At 41.3% G+C, this 22,922-nt stretch overlaps 1 protein-coding gene across 2 annotated transcripts in view; it reads left to right on the forward strand.

Moving 5' to 3' along the window:
- Positions 1 to 13,211: 13,211 nt before the first annotated feature.
- EXT2 (exostosin glycosyltransferase 2) overlaps positions 13,212 to 22,922 on the forward strand; it is a 151,101-nt gene continuing 141,390 nt past the window's right edge. Inside the window, exons 1-2 of one of the 2 annotated variants that reach the window (XM_063093088.1) lie at positions 13,212 to 13,385; positions 21,898 to 22,463. In XM_063093088.1, coding sequence (XP_062949158.1) covers positions 21,928 to 22,463 — 536 coding nt within the window. In that variant the 5' untranslated portion in view covers positions 13,212 to 13,385; positions 21,898 to 21,927. The remainder of the gene's footprint in view (positions 13,386 to 21,897; positions 22,464 to 22,922) is intronic. The other variant, XR_010023370.1, reaches the window with a different exon arrangement.

Here is a 22,922-nt window from a genome sequence, read left to right on the forward strand (position 1 = left end):
TAACCACCTGCACTCAAACTTCTCTGTTCTGTGAACCCGAGCGAGACAGAGTATAAATGATAGGCCACCAACAAAGTAGTTTGAGCTACTTTCCCCAGCCACCCTGAGCTGCAGGTCCAGCTTTGTACCATTCTTGCTGATCTCCTAGGATTATGCCCCAAAGTGTTTGGACACTTACCAAGTGATCTCTATGAATCCTTGCAAGAGTCCTCTGTCATTGACAAAAAACTGTAAGTTAAAAGGTTTCTCCCAGGGAAATAGTATGTTTCCTTTTTTTAATCAATGAGAATTCATAAGCCATTATATGACTCAAGACTCTTCTGTTTATAAAAGACCCAAAGTGGCAGAAATAGCTTAAATTAAAAAAGGGGGGTGGGGGACGTGGTGGGATTTATTGCATTAACATTATAACTGGGAAGAGGAAGGATAGATGTTCCAGGCATGGCTCTAGCCAGGACTTCAAATGATGCCACCAGATCTTGTGCTCTTTCTCATTTCCTCTGTATGACTTTGTTTCCAGATGTGTTCCATTTAGGTGATGGCAAGAGGGCTCCCAGATGGCTCCAAGCTACGTGGTCCTTGTAGTAGACACCTACAGGGTATCAGAAGGATAGACACTCCTTCTTCCTCAGCAGCCAGTCGTCTCCTTGCTCAGGAGGCCTATTGACCATCCCGCAGTCACCTGCCCATTCAGGAGAATGCGGTGCTTGGGACCCAGTTTCTACTCATCTGTCCACTTTGCTATCCCTGGTGTTTTGGCTTTTCCCCTTCAATCTGATTTCCTCATGGTCTCAATATGGCTACAGAAGCTCCAGGCATCACCTTCTCACCAACCACTTCTAGAGACAGAAGAGAATATGGACTTTTGGAGCTCCCGTTTTGCTTTATTTCATTAATTGGTTTAGCAAAAATGAACAAAGACCCTGTCCTCACAGGGTATTCTGCTGGGGAGCTTCACACAGGACCCAAATACAGAGATTCTAAAGGTCAAAGGGACCCTGTCACCAACTTTGTGTATTAGTCTGTTTGGACTGCGATGACAAAATACTATAAACTGGATGGCTTATAAGCAACACATATTTATTTCTCATAATTCTGGAGGCTGGGAAGTCCAAGATCACGGTACCAGCAGATTCAGTGTCTGGTGAGGGCCTATTCCTCATAGATGTCCCCTTCTTGCTGTGTCCTCACGTGGTGAAAGGGGAAAACTCCCTCGGGCCTCTTTTGTAAGGGCACTAATCCCATTCATGAGAGCTGAGCCCTCATGATCTAATCACCTCCCAAAGACCCCATCTCTTAATACCATTACCTTGGGCTGATGAATTTTGGGGGGATGCAACCATTTAGACCATAGCACTCTGAATTCTTCTTTTGCTTTTTTCTTCTCCATGAGCAGTACATACTGAGCAATGGTTGTCTGGTAGGCAGTAACCTTGAGCTGCTAAGTCCCTTAGTGTAATTCTTAGTCCTTAAGCATTTTGGGGAGGTTCTTTTAAGATAAGGGAAACATCATCAGAGGCACCTGAGGGGCTTCCTGCATGTCCTACTGGCCAGAATTGCTTCATATGAACATTTGTAAACCAATCCCTGGCAAGGGCAATGGAAATACCATATGTGGCCCAGACCAATCACAATTCATCCCCTGATTCTAGGGCCCACCTCCTTGGCAGCCAGAGTCAAAGAGAGGAGGGCAAACATTCGTGGTTTCACTAGAAAGGAGGAAAGGGATAAATGGTTGTTGTGTTGGCAGCTAATTGGCTTTCCCAGTTTGAGTTCTATTGGAGAAGGAGAATCTCTCTGAGGAATATGAACGAGGAATCTACTTAGAGATTAGACCTTACACACTTGTAGGAGAAGCTGAGGAAATATAGGCCTAGAAGGGGATGGTGGCTGGAAGGTCAGAGAAAAGTCACTAGGCAGGGACTGTGATGGGGAGCTCGTGAAGAAGCCTATGGAAGGCTGCTGCCTCTTGGCTGTTGGCCTGAAAAAACTGTAGGTCAGCAGGGCAGGTGGTTGGGAAGAAAGGCTGTTGTCAAGTGGGTGAAAGAAGACAAACTGGTACCCACTGCGTGGGCGACCTTTCATAAGAAGCTGGTGCATGACCTCAGAGCTGCACACACGCCTCACCCAGGACTTGGAAATGCTGAGGAGACTGGCAGGAGGTGGAGGAGCTGTGGGCCTGGCTGCAGCCCCCCACCCTGGGAGCCAGGAGACCAGCCATTACATGTGTGAGCTACGGTGATGCCTGGCGCCCTCCACAACCTTGAGCACAATGGCTGCTGCTTCCCTTCTGCCTTCCAAGCCTTACGGACGTTCCTTTTGTGGCCAACCCTAACCCAGAGCCATATACGAAAGAGTATTCTAGAGAATGTGGTTTTAACTTAGCTAAGTCGACCCAGTACAAAATTACCATACCTTCCTCCTAATTTCTGAGCCAAGATTCAACCTCTGAACAGTTACTAGTCACGTGGAAGTGGATACCGAGGTGTAGAGAGTTCCAAAGGGCACTCAGGAGGAAGGGGCAGCTTGTGCGATGGTAGGAAGACAAACAGTGTGAGTTGTGTGTGTGCAGAGTGGACAAGGACAAGTGACATCAAAAGTAACTCCGAGGCTGTTTGTACAAGGAGCCCAGGACGGGGTCTGGAGGAGCTTACCTGCCATATTAAGGAATTACCTATAGAAGACTGCTTACAGTCAAAGGTTTGTAGCAGGGAAGTAGATTTTGTGCTCTTTCCACATGCTAGATGGTATTCCTTTCCTTCACTGTACCACAACTTATGTATCAGTTCTTCTGCTGATAGGCATTCATTTTCAATTTGTTCAAATGCCATATTTTCAAACATACCACCTTATGCAAACATGGGCATTTCTCAAGGGTGTATACTTAGGACTAGTCATGCTGGCTCATAGGCATTTTTAACTTGACTAGAGGTTTTCAATTAGATTTCAACATAGTTGACCAATTTACACACTCATCATTAGCGAATCAGTTTCAAGATACACACATCCTTTTCAACACAAGCTATTAGGTTTCTAAGCTATTTTCAATCTGATGGATGTGAAACAATATTTCACTATGGTTTTACTTTTTAAATGCCATGATCACTAGTGAGGATGAGCATTTTCCCACATGTTTATTGGCTATTTGTGTTTCCTTTTCTGTTACTTGCTTGGTCTATTTTTGTCCATTTTTCTATTTTGTGGTTTTTCTCCTTTCACTGATTTATTTTTCTCCCCTTTCTTAGATTTTTCTGAATATTTTCTCATTATTTTGCTCTGCTCAATTGTAAGTTATATGCTCTGTTTTTCTTTCTGTGGTGGTTATCCTAAAAATTATAACATACATACATAATCTATTAATCTAAAATTAATTAGTATCTTCAAATAATACAAGAGCCTTAGAAAACCTGTCACCTGTAGTCCGTTAATTCCATATCAGTGATTTTTGTTCTCTATTTTTAATTCTGTCTTTTGTTTTTAACTCCACAAAATCTTACTGTTTTATATAGGTAACATTTACTTAGATTTACCACATATTCATTTCATATATCTAAGACTTGTATTTTGGGTCACTTTTCTTCTGCCTGGAGTATAGCCCTTTAATGTCCTTTGGTGAGAGTCTGCCAGTGACAAACTCTCTGTTTTTGCTTGTCTGAAAATGTCTGTATTTTACCCTATTACTGAAAGATAATTTCACTGGGTTTACAACTCTAGGGTAATAGTTATTTTCTGACTTCCATTATCCCTGTTTTGTGGTCAGCTGTCGGTCTGCAGTTCTTTCAAAGGTAATCTGTGCTCTCTCTCTCTATGCCTTTAAAAGATATTCTTCATCACTGGTATTATATAGCATCACTATTAGAAGTCTAGATATTGATTTCTTTTTATTTATCTTATTTGGGATACATTGGGATTCTTTCCTCTGGGGATCCTTTCATCAGCTCTGGAAAGTTCTCAGCCTTTATTTATTATCTCATCAAATATAGTTTCTGCCTCATTCTTCCTCTTCTCTGTCTCTGGAACACTTATTAAATGTATGATAATCCAACTTGCTCTGTCCCCATGTCTCCTAATATCGTTTTGTACAGTTTCCTTCTCTTTGAGCTATATTCTGGGTAATTTCTTTTCGTCTATCTTGCAGTTTCATGATTCTTTCTTTAGCTGAGTCTAATATGCTTTAATCTAATCTACCATTTATTTATTTATTTATTTTTATTTTTATTTTTTTTAAAAGATGACTGGTAAGGGGATCTTAACCCTTGACTTGGTGTTGTCAGCACCACGCTCAGCCAGTGAGCAACCGGCCATCCCTATATGGGATCCGAACCCGTGGCCTGGGTGTTATCAGCACCACACTCTCCCGAGTGAGCCACAGGCCGGCCCATCTAATCTACCTTTTAAATTTTAACAAATTCATTTTTTATTTGTGGAAGTTCTAAAAAATTATTCTTTTCTTTAAAAAAGATGACCAGTAAGGGGATCTTAACCCGTGGCTTGGTGTTGTCAGCACCACGCTCAGCCAGTGAGCGAACCGGCCATCCCTATATGGGATCTGAACCCATGGCCTTGGTGTTATCAGCACCATACTCTCCCAAGTGAGGCACAGGCCAGCCCTATAAAATTATTCTTTATATCCTCAAGCTTGTTTTTTATTTTTAAGACATGATAAACATAATATATATATATTTATTTGTATGTCCAGTATTCCAGTATCCAAAGTCTTTGCTGGCTTGCTTCTACTGTTTATTCTGTCTCATGCCTTGTGTTTTTTTGAGGGCTTAGTGATTTTTGATAATGAGCTATTCATTTCTTGGGGAAATTTGTTGGAATTCTTTGAAGTCTTGGATGAACATGGTTTCTTCAAGAGACTATTTATGTTTATTTCTACCAGACACCTGTAGGCAATGCTAATTTTCTATTTTAAATGCTCAGCGTAAGTTTTCTTGAGCCAGCAGCTGCTTTGAATTTAGTCTGGACATTTAGTGTGGTGAGAGCCGGCTTTTGATCACAGTTTCTCAGGTTATCTCCCCTGCATTAACACCAAGGTTTGAGACCATTTTCCTTGCAGCTTCCTGAAGAGGGAAGAGAGGATGTTCATTCTAGTTTAGCCTTGTTCTGAGGGGTTAGACTTTTGTAGTCCCAGCTTTGTTGAAGAGTTTTCTATTACATTCCTCTTCTTTGGCCAGCCCCGTGAGACTGGGATAACAGAAGCTCAAGACCATGGTTTTGTCAAATGCCTCAAGGTGAAAGCTGGCATCATGGCTATCACTCAGGCCCATATCTGATTATTCCTTAGCTTTGTACCAGCTAATAAAAGTGTTCATAAAAATTCTTGTTTTTAACCCAGCATTGTTACTTGTGTTCAGTGTGTGTGGTGAGAGGAGCGGCCTGCCTTGCTGTAAACCACTGAGTGCTTTCCCTTTGCACGGTCTCATTTAACCCTGACTCCATCACAAGGCGGGTATTGCTGTCCTGGTTGTTTTTTTTTTTAAGTAGACTTTCCATGGTTTGTAGCTTTTGTCTATTATAAATAATGCTGCTAAGAACATTTCTGAACATAACCTTTTGGAACACAAATGAGGGTACTTCGAAAAAATTCATGGAAAGATTTATATTATCTTTCAATTCTATTTTTCCATGAACTTTTTGGAGAACCCTTTTATATACACGTCTTGCATATATACCTGTGAATGGAATTGCTAAACAGTAGCATGAGCTCAGCTTTAGTAAATACTGCCAGATAGTTCTCCATTGTGATTGTACTAACTTTCAGAAGTGTATGAGAATCCTACTAGCTCCACATCCTTGACAACACTTGGGTAGTATTAGTTTTGTAAAAACTGCTGGATATGTACAAGCACTGCATTGTGGTTTTAATTTTCTCTTATTGTGATACAATGCCCCCCCACATAACAGCTGGCCGGTTCACTCAGTTGGTTACAGCATGGTGTTATAACACCAAGGTCAAGGGTTCAGGTCCCTGTACCTGCCAGCTGCCCCCCAAAAACCCACGTAACTTAAAATTTACCATCTTAACCATTTTTAAGTATATAGTTCAGTAGTGTTAAGTATATTCACATTGTAGTAAAACAGATCTCCAGAACTTTTTCATCTTGCAAAACTGAACTTCTATACCCCCCTAGCTCCTGGTAACTATCATTCTACTTTATGTTTTTATGGATACGACTACTTTAAATACCTCATATAAGTAGAATCATACACTATTCATCCATTTGTGAATGGCTACTTCACTTAATGTAATGTTCTCAAGGTTCATTCATGTTGTGGCATGTGTCAGAATATCCTTTTTTTTTTTTTTTTGTCTTTTTGTGACTGGCCGCACTGCGCTCAGCCAGTGAGCTCACCGGCCATCTTTATATAGGATCCGAACCCACGGCGGGAGCACTGCTGCGCTCCCAGCACTGCACTCTCCTGAGTGCACCACGGGGTCGGCCCAGAATATCCTTCTTTTTTAAGGCTGCATAATATTACATTGTATGTATATACCACATATTGTTTATCCACCCATGCACATTTGACTTGCTTCCACCACTTGGCTACTGTGAATAGTGCTGCTATGAACATAGGTGTGCAAATATCTCAAGACCCTGCCTTCAATGATTTGGGGTATATACCCTGAAGTGGAATTATTGGATCATATGGTAGGTCTTTAAAAATTTTTTTGAGGAACCCCCTATACTATTTTCCATAGCAATTGCACTATTTTACAGTCCCACTAACAGTGCACAAGGTTTCTAATTTCTCCACATCCTCACCAACCCTTGTTTCTGTGTTTTTGAGAGCCATCTTAATGGGTGTGAGGTGATACCTCATTGCGGTTTTGATTTGTAATTCTCTGATGGATAATGATGTTTAGTATCTTTTCATATGCTTGTTGGTCATTTGTATATTCTCTTTGGAGATATGTCTGTTCAATGTGGTTTTAATTTGCATTTCCCTGCTACTAAGGATACGGAGCACATTTTTATGTGTATCGGCCTTGTAGGTATATTCTTTTGTGTAGTGTTTATTCAAGAATTTTGCTCACTTAAAAAAATTGGGGTTGTATGCTTTTTTTTCTTACTGAATTGTAGGAGTTCTTTGTATATTCTGGAAATGAGTAATTTGCCAGATACCTTTACATGATTAACATTCATAATTAACAAAGTCTACATTTTATCATCTTTATCCTCTTCCTGAACAGGAATGACCTTAGAAAATTTAAATCTTACTCCTTTACTTTCATCTCATGTAATATATTAGTTACACCTAGATTTTTAAAACTCTAAATTAGTTATTTTTCTACTTTCATAAGTCAGTATCTGACTTGCCCACAAGTTTATCACTTTCATTGTTTGCTAGCCCAACTTCATTGCTGTACTTCCTTCTGGTTTTAATTTTCTTCTTCCTGAAATATATTCTTAAGAAGGTCTTTTAGGAAGGGTCTGTTGATGTTAAGCTCTTTCAATTTGTGTTTGTCTAAAATATCTTTACTTCTCTGTTATTCTTGGAAGATGGTTTTACTAGGTATAAGATTATGCATCTTTTTTTTTTTTTTAAGGAATAGGGTTTATTGAATACAAAGAATTGACAACATATCTCTATAGGGTAATCAAATGAGTCATCATATTTGTATGGGACATTCTTCCAGATGACTGGGGAGATACTGCTGTTGATTGTTGAGCAAGAGAAAGCAACAAGAAGACAACAGTTCAGACATTTTTCTTAGACTTGCTCATTTTTCAGGACTGATAAATAATAACTTTTCTTCTCTGAGGGGATTTGGCATATGTTCTCTGTTGTGTCTCAGATTAATTGTTTGGAGATTTCTTTTCCAGGGAGTGGAGCTTGGTGGTAAGTATCTTGCTGCATTGGGCTACCTCCTCAAGAACTTTCTTTACCACTCTGTGTTTGGTGTGCTTCGTTGCTTGCCTGGTTGTGGGTGGGGGTGGGGTGGCCCGACCCGGGTCTCAGGACCCCTGGCGGCAGCAGCTTGGTTCATTGCCTGCCTGGTTGTCAAAATTACACATCACTGAGTGTTGTCTTCTGTTAGCACTTCTACCACTATCTTATGACTTCTACGTTTTTGTTGTGCTTGAGAAGACTGTAGTCAGTCCCACCATCAGTCCACTGCCAGTGATCATCTGTGCCCGATTTCAGAAAAATCTTAGCTGTTATCTCCTTGGATATTTATTACCTTTTTCTCATTTTCTCTATTCCTTCCTTTTAGATATATACTGGATTTTCTTCATGTATCCTCCCCTCTCTTAACTTGTCTTTGGTATATTCTATTTCTTTGTTTCCTACCTTTCAGGTCTTTGTTTATTGTTTCTAGCTGTTTAATTTGTTCATTGAGTTTTCTACTGTTTAATTTATGCATTGAATTTTCAATTTCAATGTTTATATTTAGTACTTTTTCTGTCTCCTTAGTCTTTTTTAAAATATAGCATCTTATTTCTTTGTAGTGTTTTAAATTCCATTTTTAAGCTTTTGAGTGCTATAAACATACTTGTTTTATATCTGTATCTCATAATTTAATTATATGTGATTCTTGGCAGTTAAATTTCTGCTACTTATAGTTTCTGCTGACTCTTGTTTATGGTGGTTTATTTTCTCATGTGCTTTTAAATTCTGGATTGTGAGCTTACATTTGTCAGGGTTTTATCTGCTAGAATCCCGGTCAGCTTGTGTTGGGGGCATGAGTCTCCAGAGAGGATTTATGTTTCTTTTGTTGGGTGCATTTGTGTACTATCAACCTGGGACTACTTTATGTTACTCTCTTGGTTTGGAGCTTCCTGGACCATGCTGGTAGTATAAATTCAAATCCCAAATTGTCGTGAAGCTTGATTGCTATGGATTGAATGTTTGTGCCCTACCCCCCATAAGTATGAACCCTAATCCCCAATGTAATGGTATTAGGAGGTGGGGTCTTTGGGAGGTAATTAGGTCATGCTGGTGGAGCCCTCACGAGGGAGATCAGCGCCCTTGTAAGAAGCGACAGGAGAGAGATGATGTCTCCCTCCATCATGTGAGGATACAGCAAGAAAGTGTCCACCTGCAAACCAGGAAGACAGTTTTCACCAGGAACTGAATTGGCCAGCACTTTGATCTTGTGCTTCCCCACCTCTAGAACTGTGAAAAATAAATTTGTTGTTTAGGCTACTCAATCTAGTATTTCTGTTATAGAAGCTTGAACTAAGACATGGATGTTAAAGATTCTCAGTGATACTCTTTTCTTTTTCCGGTCCCTGGACAAGATAAACCAAGTGTTTTGGTTGGTGTTACTGATGCTGGGCAAATGTTTCCCGTCTTCCCTTTTGGGTGTTATTCTTTAGGATCCTAGTGTTATGTAGGTTTCTCTATATCAGCTCCTACCTTTTATGCCCAAGATAATTGTAGCAGTTTTCTCACTTCGGTTTCATTTTGACTCTGGATATTTTCCTCAGTTTTTTGGTGAGCTCAGCTATGCATTTCAAAGGGCGTTCCTTATATTTAATCTGGGTAGGAGTTTTCTAGCTTACCGTGCTGCCTTTCAGTGTTGTTTTAAGCTGAGCCAATATAAAATATCACAAATCAGTTATTTCACAGAGTCTTTTTCCTTGGAGAATATGCCTTTCTCCATTTATAAACCTCTTATAAACCTCTATCATTTAGAAGAAGTGGTAAATCTGGGGTTCAGTCCCACACTAGCTATTCCTCCTAATTGTAAACTCACTTTCCCCTGATGATGCTACTTTCCTTGAAAGCTATTCCTTTTCTAACTCCCACTTTCACATTTCTTGATTCACTGGGCAAGAGGGTATTTGTGCAATCTTTGCTTTGCTCTATACCTTCAACGTGTGTAATGCAACATCCTTTTACACAGCTTCTCCTCTTTTGACCACCAACTACTAAGATGCTTTTCTACCTTCTCAGAGACTTCTGGTTGGTCCTGGCTCATTATTTCTCTCCCACTCCTCTCTGAAGTCATCCCTGGCTACTTTAGCATCATGTAGCTTCTAATATCACAGCTTCTATACTTTTTCACCTCTAATTACTTGCATGGTTCCTACCTCTAGAAAAGTAGCCACACCATTTTAACTATACTGGATTGAAAAAAACATTTGCTCTTCCTGATTGCTTCCCTTCCACACGTGCCTTTGCTTATGATTTTTTTTTTTCTGCCTGGAATGCCCCTTTCACCTCTCTAATTGTCAAAATCCTAAATATCCTCCAGGACAAGCAAAGATATCAACACTCGATTGAAATCTTTCTAGATCCTTCTAACTGGATATGACTTCCTCCTCCTTTGAATCCTGTAGCACTTTGTTAATATTCTCCTATGCCTCTTTTCACTTTCTGCTTTGAGTAATTTTACTCATGAATTTCCCTAATTTGCAGTTAGCTTCTCGCAATGCCTGGGCACCCTTTCTTCATTCAGCAAATGCTATTTACTACTTACTATGTGCAAGTTTCAGGTTATAAAAAGTGAATAAGGTAGGTAGCATTCCTCAAAGGCCATGCCTAACATAGTTCTTTAACACAGCAAGTCCTCATTAATAAAACAATGAATGATTAATTAAAAGCATATGTTTTGTGTTAAATATACTATTTATCCTGATTTGAGCATCACATATTCCACACAGATACTGCTATTCAACTCGTACACCACAGATACGTACAATCAACTATGTTACAATAAAAAATAAATATGCATTTTTAAGCAGAAAAAAAATAAAGAGTTCATTTTGTGAAAAAAACCCACATGTTTTGAAATACAGATTAAATACAAAGAAGAAAACAAAAAGGCCACAATCTCCCAGCACAGATAACTACTGTTGACCTATATATGAAAAAAAAAAAAAAGTAAAAATAATGTTCCCTGGGACAATAGGAATTTGGATATGATGCCACTGGTGATTGGCACTGCTCTCCGCTTATCCAGTTCTCAAATGGGGTGTATATATGTTAAATTTTCTATTATTTTTGTGGGATGTGGATTTGGAGAGCAGAGCAATGCGCTCTTGGATGTAAGAAAACAGAATGTGGGTTTCCCATCCCCAGAATGTTCTCGTCCAATTTTCCTAGATCTGTGACAAGTAGGCATTCACTCACAAAAATAATTCCTGGAAGCACTGTTGCTGGAAGCCTCAGTAGGCCTCCAGACTTCGAATCATACCCTACATCAGTATTTAAGCTGTAAGTGATGATTTCCACCAGATGGCGCTAAAGTAAAGCTGGGACCCGAAAGGACTGGGCTCCTGCGGCCAGACCCAGAACTCTACCAGCCAGCAGTACCGGCCCGTGGGGTTATTTCATTAACCTCTCAGTTACATCACTCTGTATTTTCATATAATTTTTTAGATCTCAGTTACCTCCTTACGACAGAGGTTTTACTGTGCATGTATAAGGCTAAATCATGTAAAGAATGCATAGAGAAAAAAACCGAGAATACCTCTATTTCTGCCTCCACAATTAGTCCAGGTTTGGTCGTCGGTGGGAGGAACGTCTTTTCTTTGCTCGGTCCCTGTGGCTCTTCACTGGGAAGCAGGAACGGCGGTCGGAGAAGCGGCCTAAGACTTCGGTGTTGGGCGAAAGAAAACGGCCCGAACCAAGCAGACTGCCCCTGAGTGCACCGGTAGCAACGCCCCCCGCAAACAGCCGGCCACTAACGCTGCCGGGAAAAGCGCCCCCTCTGCCGGCGGGATGAAGAGATCTCACCGCTGCGGGCCCGGGGCTGTGGCGCCTCGAGAGAGTCGTGGTGACCAGAACTCACCCAGCTCCTCATCCGGACGCCGCCTTCCAGAGGCCGGTGAGGGACATGGCCCAGGATTTCAAAACCGACCTGAGGTGGCAGGGTGCGGCCCCTGGGGCGCTTCAGAGGCCAGAGAAGCGCACCTGGTGGGTTTGTCTGAAGATGCTGATCTGTGTGCCATCCGCGCCAAGGGAGTCACCATCGTGCCCAAAGATGCCCAGTTGGCTCGCCGGACACGGGGAGAGAGAGCTTAAGCGAAGGCAGTTTTTATGGCGTTTTGTAGTAAATTCTGTGAGATACTTGAACTTGTGACTTTTTTGGGGGGGGAGAAAGCGTTTATAATGTGTTGCATTTGTACTTAAGTCATTCCATCTTTGGCTCAGGATGAATGCGAAGTGACTGTCACAGACCTCAGTGATGTCAGCGCTGTTGCCCTAGAGTGACAAGTTACTAATATGCAGAAGGGATGGGGGATATTTCTTGCTTCTCATGATGCATCATGTTTCTGTATGTTAATGACTTGTTGGGTAGCTATTAAGGTACTAGAATTGGTAAATGTGTACAGGATCCTTTTGCAATAAAATTGGTTCTGACTTGATCCAAGTGTTTGACAATTGGGGCTAAGTCTGACCATACATCACTGTGATAGAATACGGGCTTTTTCAAGGGTGAAGGTACAAGTCTTAACTAAATTGTAACTTACAGTTTCCTCAAAAAAAAAAAAAAAAAAAAAAAAAAAGAAAGAAAGAAAAGAAAAGAAAAGGAAAAAAAAAAAAAAAGTAAACCTGGCAGCTATAGAATACACTATGTGCATTTATAATGAGTATTTTATATATTGTAGCGTCCCATTTTAAAATGTTTTAAATTAAAAAAAAAATACACACATATGGATGAATAGAAGCATATCTACTTATATATTTTCTCTCCTGTTTTTGCATATACATACATATTTTACCTAAAAGGGATCATACTTGCCCAGTGTTTTGGACCATGCTTTCGTATTAATATGTCTTGGAGATATTTCCTTACCAACATCGCCTATCGCTTTCTCACATTATTTCATTCTAATCACATCCCATACCTTATTTTGGTTGTTTCCAGAATTTGCTAATATTAAAAACAATGCTGTCATGCATATTTTTGATAAACGTGGTTGGGAATATCCGTAGGGTAAACTCCATACAGAAGGGTTGTTGGAACGAAGGATACGAGCATTTTACATCTGATGGATAGTGCCAAATTGCCCTCCAAGAATGTTGATTATAGTACAACGTTTGCAGTTTTGTTGTTTTATAAGTGAAGTGTGGTGTCCGGTTGTTACGGTTTGTGGCTTTGATTATGAACGTAAGCTGGCGGTCGTAGAGCTGTGCCGGAGGAGCCGCCCAGGAGAAACTCCACAGAGGTGCCCCGACTCCTCCTGTCCAGCAGGGGGCGCGGGCCCGGCGCTTCCGCATGCGCAGTGCGCTCCGTGTCAGACGCCGCCGAGCCCGGTTCCCGGAGCCGCGCTCCCCTCTCGCTCGTGCAGACCTGGCTGTGGCGGTGGCGGTGGCGGTCCCCCGCTCCGCGCGATCCGTCCCGGGCGGCCGTGGCCCTCGCCCCGCGGCATGAGCCGGTGATCGAGCGCGGGGCCGAGCGGGAGGCGGCCGTGGCCGAGGTAAGCGCGGCGCGCAAGGGACGCGGCCGGGCCGGGTCGGGCCTCCTTGGGCCGAGGCGGGGTCGGGCCCGGCCGTGCGGAGGCTCCGTGGAGGCCCGTGGGCTGCGAGGGCGACCCCCGCGCCAGCCGGGGGCCGCCTCCAATGATTTTCCGGTTTTGGAGCGCCTTGATTTCCGCACCCCCTCTCCTCCTTCACCTGGCACTTTGGATGCCACCTGTCTCCCTCGCCCGCTCCGGCCCCCGGCTCCTTTCCGTTCTGCCGGGACCCACTCTCCGTTGTGACCTCTCCTTTCCTGCTGCCCCCGCCTTTCCGCGAGCTACAGCGATCTGTTTCCTCGCACCGGGATGCCTGCGCCTCTGGGCTCGACCGTGGCATCCCATGCAGGGCCGGAGGCCGTGGGCAGGACTTGGCACTAGGCGGGGAAGGTGGCCACCGGCATGTTGGCTCTGGCCGAGGTCTGCAAGCTCAGAGGCGTTTGGCGCTTTGTTACTGGCGGTGGGAACCAGATCTAGGTTTATAGTTCTGAGACTCAAAGTATTGTTTGGTGCAACTTATTGAGAAGTGCTAATCTGGAAATGCCCTTGACTTATTTGTCTGAAGATGTTGTCTTGAAATAGAAATATGTCCATGTTAATTCTTCTTGTAAGTCAGTTAAGTGCTGTGAGTACTTTAACTGGACTTAGTTTGTAAAGTTCAGAGCTCAAAGGCCGTTCATGGTAATAAAATATATGACTCAGTTTCCTTTTGTTGTACTTTCCCTGTCTGTAAAATGAGGGTAATAATAGCTTCACATATAGTACTGTTATGAAGATTAAGTTAACACTTACAAAGTGCTTAAAACTGATCCTGGCATGTAGTAAATGCTCAGTAAGGTTTAGTTATTAGTTATTTAATGATATTCATTGTATTAATTTATAGTATTATTCCCACAATTACAAGGGAAGTTTTTATTGGAAACCATTTTTAAGGGTGGTTAGCCATAACATAACTTTAATGATAAAAAATGCTATCAGGTAAGGCAGTGGATTGTGGATTTTCCTGCTCTTGCTATTATTTGATTTCTTTGTTTTCAGGAACAATTGGGTTACATTTCAGTGTAGCCATAACCCTGGGAGTTTAGCAGTGAGAGAGTCTCTAAAAAGGTTAAGAAGACAGGAGATAGTGACTTGAAATATTGGACTAAGTGGATTTAATATAATATGAAGGACTGAAGAAAGGTTATCCAGGCAAATCTTAGGAATAAATAATTCCAGGAACAGAAAATGCATCTCATCCTGACAGAAGATTGGGGTTAAAAGACTTTTCCAGTGACTCAGTGCTTGACAGCTAGCCAGATGATTCCAGTGTTTTGCAGGGACATGTTTGATGTGTTTCAAGGAAGATAAAGTTCATAGGTCTCTGTTTTGAAATTCTTATTTTTATCCAGGTTATGGTATTATATAGAATAAACATTCATTAATAGAAGATTCCTTTCAGTCTGTTCTCTTCTTGGCCTTTTAACTTCTTGGTGGTTGGGAGGGTCCTCGTTGGAAGGAAAGATTATGACTTGTTTCCTTGGATGATGGTTTGGAGATATCCATCTTTGTGTGCTTCAGCGTGAGAAAACTGCTTGGGGAGGATTGGTTCTTTGTGTTTCAGGGGTGAGGCTGGATTGTCCAGAGTCAGAGTCAGGAGCACTGCACGTTCAGTCTAGGCTGAAGTTTTGCAGAAGGGGTACAGTTCAGCACAGGTTTATAAAGGCAGGGGTGGGTAGAGTGATGGTGCTGTTTGGAAGTGTTCGTGTGTGATGGGTGTTCAGAGGTGGGTATGGAAAATTAAGAGTCTGTGGAAGTATCTAGCTTTTCCCCCCTTTGGAATCTCAGACGATAATCAGAGGCCATCACCATGTAATAACTAAAAACTTGGATGCTGAACAGCGTGTGCACTGATGGAACTGGGAAGGTTAGAGACATTCATTCAACAGACATTTACGTTTGTATTAAATATGTTCTAGACTTGATATTACACACTGTTGTAGAGGAGAGCAGCCTCTCCTTGCCTGGGCACTAGGCAGAGCCCTCATCTGAGGCAGATACCTTGTGAAATGATGCTTGTCCTCCTCAAGATATGCTTCCACCTCCCCTCAGATCTCAGCATTGCCTAAGTGGGGAAGCACAGTCCCTGAAAGAGTTGCACGACCTGGCTAACATGGACCAGTAGGAATTGGGGGACTACATGTGGGAGTGAATCTTGAGGGTGTTAGGCCAAACGTGGGGGAAGTGGTGGGATATAAAGCTGGACAGGAGGGAATCTGTTGACATGGGAGCATTCTGTCATGATTCATTATTTAATGACCTAGCAAGGGCAGCTAGAGCTGGTCCTAATGTGCTGCTGGGCAGGCTCCTTGAAGCTTGGATGTGACAATGGCCTGTACCAGTGGTTCTCAACCTGAGGGTGATTTTACCTCCCCAGGAGATATTTGGCAGTGTCTGGATATGTTTTTGGTTGTTATAACTGGGGGTTGCTTCTGGCTTCTACTGGGTAGAGGCCAGGTGATATTAAACTACTCACAATGTACAGAACAGTTCCCCACAAAAAAGAATTATCTGGCAATTCAAATCCAAATGTCAGTAGTGCTGAGTTCAAGAAACCCTGGCCTGCAATAAATGAGGTGGAGATGTCAAGAACTGTCTTGGCAAAGTACTGAGGAAGGAATCAGAAGATTCAGGGAGGTGGAGATTTTAAATAGATTTATTACGTGAGGCCAAGGGTGTACCACCTGCCCATGTTCCTAGGAGAACCCTCTACATTCACTCTGGTAATATGAAATGCCCAGTGAGAGGACCAGCATCTTTAATAAGCTCAGTGTTGGCTGTCCTCTGTAGACCAGGATTGACTTTAGGAGATGTTACCATGCAGCTGGGTTCCCAAATATTAATGAAGATAGAATTCTGAAGTAGCGGGGACAGCAAGGCCAAACTCATAACCCAGGATATCTAGACCCACTATGATGTTGTAGACCAAGGTGTTCCTAAGGGCGGTGTAGATAGGCAGCTAACTAGGGTATTGCTTGACTTGTATAACCAGGGGAAATAATCAAGAGCTGGCAAGTGGAATGTTAATATCAGCTGTTGCTTGCAATGGAAAAATGACCATCCCTTACCTACTTTTCAGATATGAGTCAGTTCTCAGACCCATATCCTGTGGATTGAGGAGGAGGCTGGATCTTTTTGAGGAAGGATCTTGCAAACATCCCTGCAGGTATAGACAGGTGTTCCTCCATCCTTCCTCCAGAGAACTACGCCTCTTTATCAGAGTAATTGTACAGCAAGGAAAGCATAATATCCAGAACTTTCAAGGGTGGTTGAGTACAGGGTCTAAGCTGGTGCTAGTACCAGGCAACCCCCAACCAGTAGTGGATAGGAGTTGCAGAAAAATACCCCAGCCTCCCATCCTTCTGAGGGACAAGGTGTCCTCTACATGGGTCATCAGAGGAGCCCTGTTGCCCACAGCAGTAACCAGCATAATAACACACTCATTATTGGCTTTCCCTTGTTCCCGGCCTCTCTTCTTGCTTCCTCACTCTTGCTTTCTGAGATCACCTGCCAAGTAAGTGAACCACCTGTACCCCATCTTTGTTTCCATTTGTTTGTTTATTTACTTACTTTTTTGGCAGAGGATTGGGGGAACTAAAACTATGTCTGGTAGCAAGCAAAACATAGTGGGTATCAGTCCCCTCCTCTTTCCAGCACTTCCGCTGAGTCCTCTTGGGACTCGAGTCAGTTTGTATTCCTACCAGGGAATTCCCATGGCTCCATGTCTCCACCAACTGTTGGTAGTGTTTGACTTATATTTTCCTGTGCTGACGGGTATAGACGTCCCATTGTGGTTTTACTTTCCCTGACCATTAATTATCTTTTAAATGTTGATGTTCCATTTTTTCCCCCCTCTTCTGTGAAATTCCTGTTTAGGTCTTTTGTCTATGCCTCTGTTTTTTGTTGATTTGTTATGAGTTTTTTGTTTGTTTGTTTTGTTTTTTGGTTCTTTATTCTGGTTGCTAGTCTTTATTGATATGTGCTGCAAATATCTCCTTCAGGTTTATACCTTGTTTTTTTACTTCCTTATGGTGTTTTTGATGAAAAAAATTCTTATAACAGTGAATTTATCATTTTATGATTTACACATTTTGTATTTTGTTTTAGAAATCATTCTCTGCCAGAATTCATAAATATTCTCTATTGCATTCTGAAAAGTTTATAGTCTTGCCTTTTATCTTTAGTTTTTAAATCTACCTTGAATAGATTTTCTCCCCTCTGGCTGCTTTATATATATATATATAGCATACAGCTAAATATACACACACACATATATATGTGTGTGTGTATATTTAGCTTTCTTTTTAGCTTTTGTACTTTGATATATCAAGTGGAGTTTTCTTTGTATATATTCTGCTTGAAGTTGAGCATCTGTAATCTGTGAGTTGATTACCTTTCATCATTTTTGGAAAAACTTAACAGAAGGCAGCTGGATTCTCATATATGCTTCTGTTTTCAGTCTGTTGCAATATCATAAGTTGCGTAGCCTCTGGAAAATGAGAGTGAAAAAAGCAAATACTATAACATTAGCATTATTATAAAAATAGTGTAGATCCTTTGAAAGGTCTTGGGGATCCCCTGGAGTTCCCAGACCATACTTTGAGAACGACTGTTCTAAGATCTTGGTATTAAGGATATGCGAGCCTTGTAAAAGGAGGTGAGTAGTGTTCCTGCTTTTTTTTTTTTTTTCTTTTTTCTGAATTCTGGAATAATTTGTGTAAAACTGGAATTTTTGTTTCCTGAATATTTGGTGGAACTTGGAAAAACTTCTGGGCCTGGGATTTTCTTTATAGGGCGATTTTTAAACTTTTGATTCAGTTTCTTTAATATTATATAACTATTCAGATTTGCTCTTTCTCCTTGATATTCTTTTGATAAGTGTATTTTAAAAGAATTTTTCCATTTCATCTAAGTTTTCAAATGTATTAATATAAGTTCATTGATATCTTTTAAATATTTGTAGCATTTAGCGTTATGTTCCCTTTTTCATTCCAGATATTTATTTGTGCCTTTTTTCTCTTTATCTTGATTAATCTTACCACAATTGTCACATGTACGTTTTCTTAGTCTTTTTAAAAAACCCAACTTTTAGCTTTGTTGATCATTTCTATTTTGTTTTTTAATTAACTTTTTTGCTTTTATTATTTTCTTCTATTATATTTAGGATTATTTTGTTGTGATATGTCTTTTTCATAGTTAATCTGCAACTCATGAAAACTTGTAAAGCTCATGTGTGAATGTTATTTTTTGTTCCCTTAGCCTTAGCCCTGGTTTTGTGAAAACAGTATTTTTCAAACTCTAGGTGATCCATTGCTAGGTGGTATAATTGACCTAGTAGGTCATGGCCAGAATTTTTTAAAAAGCAGTAGAATAACAAAATAGAAAAATAGAAAGTTTATCACATGTTCTATGGCTAGTGCTATGTACTAAGTAAGGTTAAGCATGATTTTGTGAAACTTTTATTTCAGATACACACACAAACACACACACTACACATCTGTCTATATTGGGTCACAATATAAAATGTATTTCTTACTGTGGATTTTAGTAAAAAAAAGTTTGAAAACTACTGTGTTAAAAGGGAGTTTGTCTAATATTAGTAAAGGTTTCAAGCCTGATTGCACAAAATAAACACCCGAGGAGCTTGCTAATTAATGATTCTGTGACCCTGTGTTATCGGTACCACGCTCTCCCATGTGACCCTGTTTTAAACCTACTACTAACAACCTCTGGTTGTGGGGCCAAGGAATCTGTGTTTTAACAAACTTCTCATGTGATTCTTACCCTTGAAGTGTGTGAGAACCACTGACTCAGTATATAAGTAGACCTCAAGATCTTATTGGGAAGTTTTAAAACAAGCCAGTGGAGTACAGCTCCTTGCGTGCATTTGTCCCAAAACCTGTCTGCGAACTCCGGGAGGGACATCAAGAGTGGCAAGGAAGCCATACCAATGGCCTGGAGGTGGAGAGGGTGGGAGTATGCTGGGGATATTCTCCCGGTTGTTAGTATGACAGAAAAGGTAAAATAGCTCTCATGCCCACATTTCTGTCATAGAATCAATGAGCATTTATTGAGTGACTGATGTAATACCACAAACATGATAAGCTTAAAACGTATGAACTTTCTATACATTAGTCTGTGACAAGCAGATTCCTTGATATGTTCCTATTCATGGGGTCCAAGAGATACAAGTTGAAATCATTCATGACTCTTCAGCACATTTTACCCCAAAAGCTGACAATGATTGCAACATTCAAGGCTTGGCAGTACTCAGCTAACTAGGCAAGAAGCAGTTTTACCATGTGAGCAGTGATGGGGAGAGCTCCATTTACCTGATGTGAAAATGGATGGTAAACCCTAAGAGGGTCTATAAGCTTTTCAGTTACTTCTTTTTATCTTAATAGCTTTTCTAAAAGCTCAGTGAGTAGAATGAGAGCATTTTGTAGACTGGGATTTTGACATGTGGAGTGGCAAAGTGCATAGCTTGTTGCCGTACCATGGCAAGTCTGTGACAGATGATGCAGCACACCCGAGGCCTGCCCTCCCCTCACAGTATCTAGGCATCAGATGGGGGAGCTTTGGCAAGGATCTTACCCTGTGGTCTGCAGGGGAACTCTACATTTTCAGCTGAAGACTAAAAATGTTTTTAATATCTCAGTCAATAATGCTTATTGGCTGTTTTGTTTATCGCTGTGTAACAAACATCCCAAAACTTAGTGGCTTAAAACAGTAGCAACAATCAATTTGCTCATGATTCTGCAATCTGTGCAGGGCTTGGTGGGGATGGCTCATCTCTGCTCCACGTGGTTTCAACTGCGGTCTCCCTGAGGTCACCTTCCACTGGTAGTCAGCTTCCTTCCTCTTGGAGCTGGTATCCAAGAGGACAAAAGAAGAAGGCCTGAGCTCAGAAGTCCCAGAATGTCACTTCTGCCACATCTCTTGGTCAGAGCAGATCACAAAGCTAGCCCAGATACAGAGGGAAGAGGCATAGATTCTGCCTTTTGATTAGAAATGTGTCATGCTCATTCAGGGACGGGAAGGATTGTTGGTGTCCATCTCTGGAAAGGGATCCAGCACACTGGCCCTTCTTTTTCTTCCTCCCTCCGTCCCTCTCTTAGTCTTCCTCCCTCCCTTTGTCTCTCCTACCTCATTTCTTTCTTCCTTCCTTTCTTCCATCTACATGTGTGAGCTACCACCTTCATTATAAAACATCAATATGTTTTACTTAAAGATTAAAGATTAATCTTTTCTTCTCTGATCCCCCTTTGCACTTTATTGATACTTTCCTCGTGGTGTTTTTACACTGTGCTTTTTGTTATAGTTTTGTCTTCTCTCTCTCATTAGAATGTCAGTTCTTCTAAGTAGGGCCTTTGCTTTCATATTTGTTTCTTTCACGTGCATGGTAAGTGCTTCAAAAATGATTTAAATGAACAAATGAATGAAAATAGATTTTAGAATAACCAAGCATCAGTTTGTCCAGGTAAAGCATCATTTTATATTAGACAAGTGTTTCAAAATACAGTAGTCCTCCTTATCCACAGGGGATACATTCCACGACCCCCAGTACACACGGATAGTACTGAACCCTATGTATACAACTTCTTTTTCCTTCTTCACGATTTCAGGGATAGAAGATTTATTCTTACCGTAGATTTTAGCAACTTCAGCATACGATGTTTTTCTTTCCTTATTAAGTTGAGAATTTTCACCTTTTCATTGTACGGCTTCTCTTTGGCATATCTGAATTGCCAGCGTCACTACTGTTGTGCTTTGGGACCATTGTTAAATAAAATAAGAGTTACTTGGACACAAGCACTGCAATCCCGAGACAGTTGATCTGATAACCAAGACGGCTACTAAGTGACCAACATCTAATGGGCAGTAGTGAATTCAGCAGGGAAATGCTGGACAAAGGGATGATTCATATCCTGGGGGTCTGGAGCTGGACAGCATCTGATTTTATCACTCTACTCATAATGGCCCACAATTTGAAACTTATGAATTGTCTATATCTTGAATTTTCCATTTAATATTTTTGGACCACAGTTGACTGTGGGTAACCGAAACTGGGGAAAGTGAAACCACGGGTAAGGGAAGAACTACTGTACAACAAAAAAACCATCTTCAGCTATTCCACTTTTGGTTTTTTTAAGTGAATATACATTTATAGTGTATAGTTACATTTTTATATTATGTATTGATATTTATATTAAATATTTATATGTACTTTTAAATATTAAATTATATCATATGCCATATATTTATATACAAATATATATTTGAATATGTTTGTAAGAAGTATCAAAAATCCCTTTTTGTTATTTTATCAAGCCACTTAAGGGAAAGCAGTAGGCATATTAAAAGTTGAACGGTCCTCTCAAGTGTCATTTGCCACCCCGAATACTTGATTTTTCTCATTTCTCTCCCTGGTGACCAGGAGTGTGAGGAAGAGGCTGTCGGTGTCATTATGTGTGCGTCGGTCAAGTACAATATCCGGGGTCCGGCCCTCATCCCAAGAATGAAGACCAAGCACCGAATCTACTACATCACCCTCTTCTCCATTGTCCTCCTGGGCCTCATTGCCACTGGCATGTTTCAGTTCTGGCCTCATTCCATCGAGTCCTCAAGTGACTGGAACGTGGAGAAGCACAGTGTCCGCGACGTGCCGGTGGTCAGGCTGCCCGCTGATAGCCCCATCCCAGAGCGGGGGGATCTCAGTTGCAGAATGCACACGTGTTTCGATGTCTACCGCTGTGGCTTCAACCCAAAAAACAAAATCAAGGTGTACATCTACTCTCTGAAAAAGTATGTGGATGACTTTGGTGTCCCAGTCAGCAACACCATCTCTCGGGAGTATAATGAACTGCTTACGGCCATCTCAGACAGTGACTACTACACTGACGACATCAACCGGGCCTGCCTGTTTGTCCCGTCCATTGATGTGCTTAACCAGAACACACTCCACATCAAGGAGACAGCACAGGCACTGGCCCAGCTCTCTAGGTATCTAACACTTTTATAGACCACAGCCCAAGGGATATTTGAATGGTCCTTTAGGGAACAGAAGGGAGGGAGAGGGATAGGAATGTTTCTCCTCTTGAGCTGGCTTCTAGATGCTGTCTGTATTCTCATGGTGGGCGGGGGAGGATGTCTGAGTGACTGACTTGTGGCCCACGGCCTGTGCTGTGCGCATCTGTACCTGTGAAGAGCAGTCCACCATCTCCAGAGCTACTGCCGTGGGTTCCCAGCTTCTTAGAGTTTACGCACTAAGGCGTGGCTCTTCTTCGCATACTTTTTCTTTTAAATTTAAATATGTCTTCCCCATTACTTACATAATACATGCTCACTATAAAAAAAACTGAAAGTACAGGTAAGCAAAAAGAAGAATGTAAGACTCATTCCATAATCCTGCCTTTAGGTGATAACCATTATTAATATTTTGATGTTACTTTTCAGTTACTT

Source organism: Cynocephalus volans, chromosome 4 (genome assembly GCF_027409185.1).
Source record: "Cynocephalus volans isolate mCynVol1 chromosome 4, mCynVol1.pri, whole genome shotgun sequence".
NCBI classification, from domain to species: domain Eukaryota; kingdom Metazoa; phylum Chordata; class Mammalia; order Dermoptera; family Cynocephalidae; genus Cynocephalus; species Cynocephalus volans.